Source organism: Megascapheus bottae, chromosome 24 (assembly GCF_031878675.1).
Source record: "Megascapheus bottae isolate mThoBot1 chromosome 24, mThoBot2.hap1, whole genome shotgun sequence".
NCBI lineage: Eukaryota > Metazoa > Chordata > Mammalia > Rodentia > Geomyidae > Megascapheus > Megascapheus bottae.
The window spans coordinates 2,270,183-2,276,937 of record NC_143532.1 but is presented as its reverse complement, the minus strand read 5'-3'; the positions used below and the strand labels follow the sequence as shown (position 1 = coordinate 2,276,937).

Below are 6,755 nucleotides of genomic sequence, written 5' to 3'. Positions count from 1 at the left end.
CAAGGACGAGGACAGCCACACACCATCCAGTAGCTGGACAGAGGTCCAGGACAGATGGCTCCTCCCTGCCAGTCATAGACTGCGTTCCTGGTCTGCCCAGAAAGCATGGTGCTTTCCACACGAGGCAGGAGCGAGTGCCCTGCTCCAGCTCAGGCAGCGGGCCAGGCATGGTGATCCCGACAGCATTCTGTACAGATGAAGAAACCGAGGCCCAGCATGCCAAGGTCCCAGGGGTGAGAGCCTGGTCAGGCCTGCCTTTTGCCAGGATGCTCTTCCTAGTTCTGATGCCCCTGCCCCTGTCCCCCGAGGTCCTCCAGAGGGTCATCCTCGGCCGGGTCAGACTTGCTTGCCGCCTCTTCTTTTCTCTGGCTCTGCAATGGGCTCTGCACGCTCTAAATAATGACAGCCAAGAAAACGACAGCAGTGGCATCTGTAACTGGAATGGCAGCCACAAACCTCTGGCTCCCGGGGCCCAGTCCTACGGGGTCCACAGAGCCCCATAACCACCCGCGTGCAGAAGGGGGGTGCCCTGGGCACCAGCTACTTCTACCGGTGGGATTCCAAGTCCAAGAGAGACCACAGGGTTTCCCAAGATCACATAGCAGAAACCAAAACAGCCTGACCTGGTCCAAACCTCCTCTGCTGTCTCTACAGAGAACCGTCCTGTGAGGGAGAGAACCCCGCCCCCATCACTGCTCCTCCTGGGTCACTGCTCCTCCCCCAGTCATGACTGGCTCCCTATCACTGCTTCCTGGGTCCCTGTGCCTGCCTGGTGGACGTGGGCTGTGATGAGCTGTGTTGGTTCTACTTCAAGGCCAAGCCTCTCCGGACCCCACAGCCCCCTTCCTGCCCCACAATGCCCTCCCCGCATAGCCTCTCTCTACCTGACCTCCAGGCCTTGGCCACCCTTGCTGCCCCCCTGCTGGTCTCCCCACTTTGGGTGCCACTCACACCCAAGCACTCACCTGGTTGACGAGAGCCCAGGGGGCAGACAGAGAGCCACCGGTCTTGTTGAGCGGCTGGGTCTTGCCCTGTCCACATACGCCATGCAGCTTGTCCCTAAAATCCTGCCAGGGAGAGACCGGGGCAGGCTGATCAAGTCAGGAGGCACAGGAGCGGCTTCTATTGGCTGCCGTGTGGAATCCACAGCAGCTCTGAGAGCGAACGTGGCTGTTCCATCGTAACGTGGAAAACCTGAGGCTCAGAGAGGGCAGATAACGTCCATCGGCACACAGGAAAATCACCCGCATCCCAACGGGATGCCACAGGCGGGGCGGCCTTCGACCGGTTACACTGAGATGAGGTGACACGAGGGATGAGATGAGATAGAAAGGAAGGAGAAGGAAGGGAGAGGAGGAAAACCAGGCTACCACAGAAGTGGGCGCTGGGTGTTGCGGGAGCTTCTGGGGGTTCACTGGCACATGGTGGAGGCGTGAAGCCGCTGTAAGTCTTGGGCGCACCTGCCCTCGGGAGTGGAGGGGTAGACGGCCGCTATCATTTGTCTCTGACCCTGGGCACCCGGACAGGACGAGCATGCCAAGCATCCAGGACCCTGGCAGAGCCCTGTCCACCTCCCAGCCGACCCCTGGAAGCCCTCAGAACAAGGTTTTAGTTAGAGAGTTGCCAAAAGACAGGGCTGGTGGCATGGCTCCCGTGGTAGCAAGCGTGCCTGGCATGCTGAGGCCATGGGACCAAGCCCCAGGGAGACCCAAAATTGAGCCCCCACTCTCCCCGCTCCATACAGACAGAGTAGAAGCAGGGCCCGACCCACCTGCAGGTCTCCCTCCACGTCGTAGCGCTCCAGGGTCTGGAAGGCATGGGAGTAAACCTCCACCGCCTTGGCATGGAAGACCATCTCGATGCTCACGAAGTCCAAGAAAATCCTCTGTGGGGGAAACTGAGTCACACGCTGCAGGAACACACTTCATCCCCAGAGCCCGACGGTGGGGGCTGGGGAGGGTGCCAGGCCCTATGGGGAAGGTTTGCTAAGCCAGTTGCGAAGGGTTGTGCTTGAGGCAGATGATCCAGTGCCACGCCCGCTCTACGTCCTGCAGATCAAACCTTCCAGAAGTTTCTGCCTGCCGTCACTATCTCCTTGGATGTACCCCATTCTCTTTCTCTCCCTGGTCACCCTGCCCTGACCCCTCCCATTTAAGCTCCATCCAGGAGTTCACGCAGGAAAGTCCCAGCCCATTTTGTGGGCTTTTCAGTCCTGTGGAGGAGGGGAGGACAGGAGAGGGGAGGGCAGGGGAGAGGAGGGCCAGCTGGGGTGGGAGCACCAGCCTTCCACCCGCCACCTCCTACTGACAGGGCAGAAACAGGCTCAGGGGTTCAGTTGCTGTTTCTGGCTCCCGGCCCGGGAAGGCCCTGCTCCTGCCTGTTCTGCAGCCCACAGAGCCTGTGGGGAGCGGCGGGCAGAGCTCGCTGGCGGTGCCTCCCAGGCAGGGACTCGGCAGCCTGGGAGAAGGATGAGCCTCCAGGAGGATTTGCTGAGCAGCTGAGAAAGCAGGTAAGAGGCCCGCAGCGCACTTCTGCAACTGCCCCCAGCGAAAGGCTGTCTGGAGGACATGGCTGTTGCTAAAAGACCCTAAAACCCAATGTTGCAGTGAAAATGAATTTGTTCATGCTCTTGATTTTATCTCCCTCATTTAAAATGTGGAGGGCTTTCTGGGGTGGCTTGGATTAGTCTCTTGCCAATTTAAGTCTGCTTTCTGGCCTGAGCCACATGGCCTGAGACCCTCTCCTTGGGACTGCTGGCGGCTCAGGTCCCAGCTGCCTGCCATGGAGTGCTGGAGCCATTGTTCCTGGGCTCTGCTCAGAGCACCAGCCCTGCTCTGCCAGACTTGGCTGGTTGGGTAGGGTGTCCTGGCACCAGGCACAGTTCCTGACATATAGCAGCTTTTGATCAATTAATGAATCAATAAAACCACTAAGACCCCAGGGCCTGGGGTTAAAGGTTTCTTGAGGAAACAGAGAGGCACAGAGAGATGGGGGTTAACTCCAGGAAGGGCAAGCCAACTTCCAACAGAGGGCACAGCCAGTGCCAAGACCCTGACCCTGTGGCCAGGAAGGGCTGTCCTGAGAGCGGGGGCTCGGGGTTCTACTGGACACACACAGACATCTACACACATGTGTGTAACACCCTACCTGGAGGTCCCTCAGCTTCTGCTCCTGGAAGGCATCCACCGTCTCCTCCAGCTGGTGGGTAGTGCGACTGGTATCCACTGATGCCCTCTGAGCGTGGCTCTCCGCCTGGCCCCAGGGACGTGAGAGGGAGAAAGTGACCCCGGTGGCATCTGGACTACTCTCTCTAGTTGGACAGCTCATGAGCTATGTGACTTCAGCCGGCCATTCGCCCTCTCTGAGCCCTGATTTTCTTGACTATAAACAAGTGACAGCAAGGCCATCTGCTCCCCAGGGTTGTTCCAGCTGCTCAGCAGGCAGTGTGGAGATGCAGTCTCTTCAGGAAGATGACCCTGAGCCCCAGGGAGGGCCCCATCCCACCACTGATTGGCAGCTATGCCAGGCACAGACACCAACAGACTGGGCCTGGCAGAAGTGCCTTGAGCAAGTTGTGCTTCTGGACCTCAGTTTCCCAACCTTTAGGATTAAGTGTGGGAGGTTGGGAGGTTGGGAGTCTGGCAGGCAGGCAGGGGTGCAGCTGACCTAGACCCAGCACCTCCTGGTGCTTCTGGCTCTGCAGGCTGTGGAAGACAGGCTGGAGACATGATTGTTAGTGGCTCTGCAAGTGGCTCTGGTGGTGGAGTTTCTTGGGGATCCCTGGGGCCCCCAAAGAGTGCAGCCCGGCTCAGGGTGCAGCTGGGAGGCACTGGCAGTAGGCTTCTGACCATGCTTGTGTTGTTAGCTAAGGTTGCGTGGCCCTCGACCTAACGCGGGCCAGAGGCTCCTCCCAGCCTCTCACCCCAGACCTCAGAGGCCAATGTGGCTCAGGCAGGATGCGGCTTAGGCCATGCAGACGCAGGGCAGGGCCTCTGGGCAAGGTCACTCACACGGCAACGTAAGGGCAGAGGTGACTCCCCAGCCCCCTTCCTCTAGCCGGTGGGCCCCAGGCTCCCATCCCGAGCCTCTGAGCTGGCTCCTCCTGGGGTCCGGGTGACCTTGACAAGAACCAAAGCCCATGCACGGCTCGCTGGACACACAACTCTCCAGACTCTTGTGACCATCTTGGCCTGTCAGCCCTGCCATGCAGAGCCTGGACCCTGCCCACCCGGGCCTCTCTGCCAGGCAGAGCAGATCGCATCTCCTCACCCACCTGGACACTGCTGCCCACGACCAATCCATGGCTCTCACCTGAGACTGGGAAAGGCTGTTAAGGAGCCAGGTGACCCCCTGTGGCCTACTGGGCGGCCCCTCACCCAGGGACCTGAGGCACTGAAGACAGGAGCGCACGTGGCAGGCTCGCCCGCCCCAGCCGCCCTGCACCAGCTGCCAAGAAGGATACAATCATTTGCCGGTCGGAGGGTGACCTCTGTCTCAGTTTCTCCAGCTTCTGCAGCTGTTTGATCTCATTCTTTTGGACACGTTTACATTTCTTGATCTCAGCCTAAAGGAAAGAGGAGGCTGATATTTGCGGGGGGGGGGTCATGCCGAGGCAGAACCCCCCACCCCCCACAGGCGCCCAGCTCACCCGCGTCCGCTTTATCTGGGCTCCATAGAGCTTCAGGGGGCTGACAACCTTGGCTTCCAGCCGCTCAACCTGCCAAGCACACACAGCAGCCAGCCAAAGTCCAGAGTGGTCAGCCTCTCTGAGGGTCACCAGGGCCCCAGACCCCACACCCAGAGGAGCACAGGGCCAAACCCTGGAGAGCAGGTGCAGCCTGAGTTCGGGGCCTCCCTCTGTGTACTGCCTGCCTGCTCGGCACAGACAGGAAGCCTCTGCCTTCTTCTGGATAAAGACCCCGTGTGAGGTTTGATGGATTCCCTGCCCCCCCCCCGCCCTCCCCTGAGCCCTGGCTGGCTTCCTGGATCCCCTGGCCTGGCTCAGGGAAGCCTCACTCTATCCTCGGCCCTGTTGATGCCGTGGGTCCTCGGGGCTGCCTTGGGAGAGGCCATGGGCTGGATGCCTGCAGTCCCCGGCTGGCCTGGGCCAACCCCACACACCTCGGCCTGCCGGTAATCCTGCACTTTGGCCAGGTCCTCGGCCAGGTCCCTCACGGCGGTCCGCAGCGTGGGGCTCTCGGTGTTGGCAAAGTCTATCAGCTGCTTGACCAGCTGGTCAGCCTTGTCCCGCAGCCGGGCCGTCTTGCGCGTGTACGAGGCCAGCAGCGCGCAGAACGGGCCGAAGTGCTTCTCAGCATTGGCCACTGTGTTTTCCATGCTCCTCACCTGGCTGTCCCTGCCGAGGCCAGGGCCTGAGTGCAGGGCTGGCCACAGACACCTGGCTGTCCACGGAGGCCAGGGCCTGAGCCAAGGGCCAGCGGTGACATTGGGCAGCACAGTGGCCACCTGGGACCCACAGAGGCAGGGCAGGGAGGCTCGCCCAGGCCTGCGTGGACAGGAGCTTTGCTCTGAAGCCCCGCCTCCCTGCAGGCCCAGCGAAGGACTCCATTTCCCTCCATTTCCAGTCCCGGACTCCACCTTCTGAGCCCCCACATGCCACACACACCCCCATGCTCTCCCTCTGCTCAACCCCGCTGCTGCCTTCTATTCTGTAGCTTTCTGCTCAATCCTGGCTCTCTACCATGTGAGCCAAAGATCCACTTGTGACCTTTTTGGTGGTTTCTAGAGATAAGATTCTCACAGGCTTTTGGTCCCAAGCTGGCTTTGAACCACCATTCTCCGATTTCAGCCCTTGAGTAGCTAGTTTTACAGGTGTGAGCCACCAGTGCCTGCCAACAGCCCGTTTCGAAGGATGAGATCAGATGTGTTCCTGCAATCTCTCTGCAGTGTGGCTAGACACGGAGGCCAGAGCCTGGGGGTGGGGGCAGAGCAGAGGGGAGGGCTCCACAGAAGGGTGAGCCCGGGGCATAGGGCAGATGGACTTCTGAGGGTGAGGATGGGAGTCAGGGAATGGCCCCAGGGACGTTGTCTGCCCACATACCAGTGGGGAGGCTCCGAGGTCTGAAGCCCATCTTCCCTCAACCTTCTGCCCCCTGCACCCCCACCCCAGGCTTTCTTGGTGCGCCAGGACCCCCAGACCCCAGCGCAGGGCTGCTCACCTGGAGAGGACAGCGCTCATTGTGACGGAGGCACCGCGCTCGCAGTCTCAGGGAGTTGCCCAGGCTCTAGGGATGCCCCGGGCCTCAGAGAAACCCAACCGGGCTGGGCACAGGTGTGTGTGGTTTGGGCTTAGGGGACGCTGCTACCTGGTTGCCAGGTGACATGCCTCCCATGCCAGCCCTGGGAGGAGCGGCCGCTGGGGCTGCGGCCCTGCCTGGGGGGAGGGGGCAGTCTCTCTAGTGGGGTGTGGGGGCCCTCCGCCAGCCTGGTGCTGGCCAAGAGGGGTGCAGGGGTGGGGGCTTCATGCTGTTCAGCTGGGAGACCCAGAGCAGCCCCACAGGTCCCCAGATTCACAGCAGCTGGGCTCAGGGCCGCTGGCCTGGGGCAGGGCAAGCTCTGCAGGGTTTGTGCTTTCGCTGCCCTGGGAGACCTGGGGAGTCAGGAGCGCTGTGGCTAAGAAGCGCAGGATGAATTCGGAGCCTGAGGCCTGTCCAGGGAGCGCAGGAAGTGAGAAAACCCAGCTGAGCAAAGCCTGGTGCCTCTGTGTCTCACTGCCTGGGGGCTCCCGCCAAGGC

At 61.0% G+C, this 6,755-nt stretch overlaps 1 protein-coding gene across 1 annotated transcript; it reads right to left on the bottom strand.

The window, feature by feature from the left end:
- Cibar2 (CBY1 interacting BAR domain containing 2) lies at nucleotides 1-6,297 on the bottom strand. Its single transcript, XM_090356985.1, has 9 exons — nucleotides 6,180-6,297; nucleotides 5,122-5,356; nucleotides 4,649-4,717; nucleotides 4,463-4,564; nucleotides 4,312-4,317; nucleotides 3,148-3,252; nucleotides 1,772-1,885; nucleotides 966-1,067; nucleotides 1-392 (listed from the first exon to the last, which is right to left on the bottom strand). Exons 1-9 carry the CDS (start codon nucleotides 6,197-6,199, stop codon nucleotides 276-278), a joined length of 870 nt encoding a protein of 289 aa, XP_090213111.1. The 5' UTR covers nucleotides 6,200-6,297; the 3' UTR covers nucleotides 1-275.
- Nucleotides 6,298-6,755: the final 458 nt, after the last annotated feature.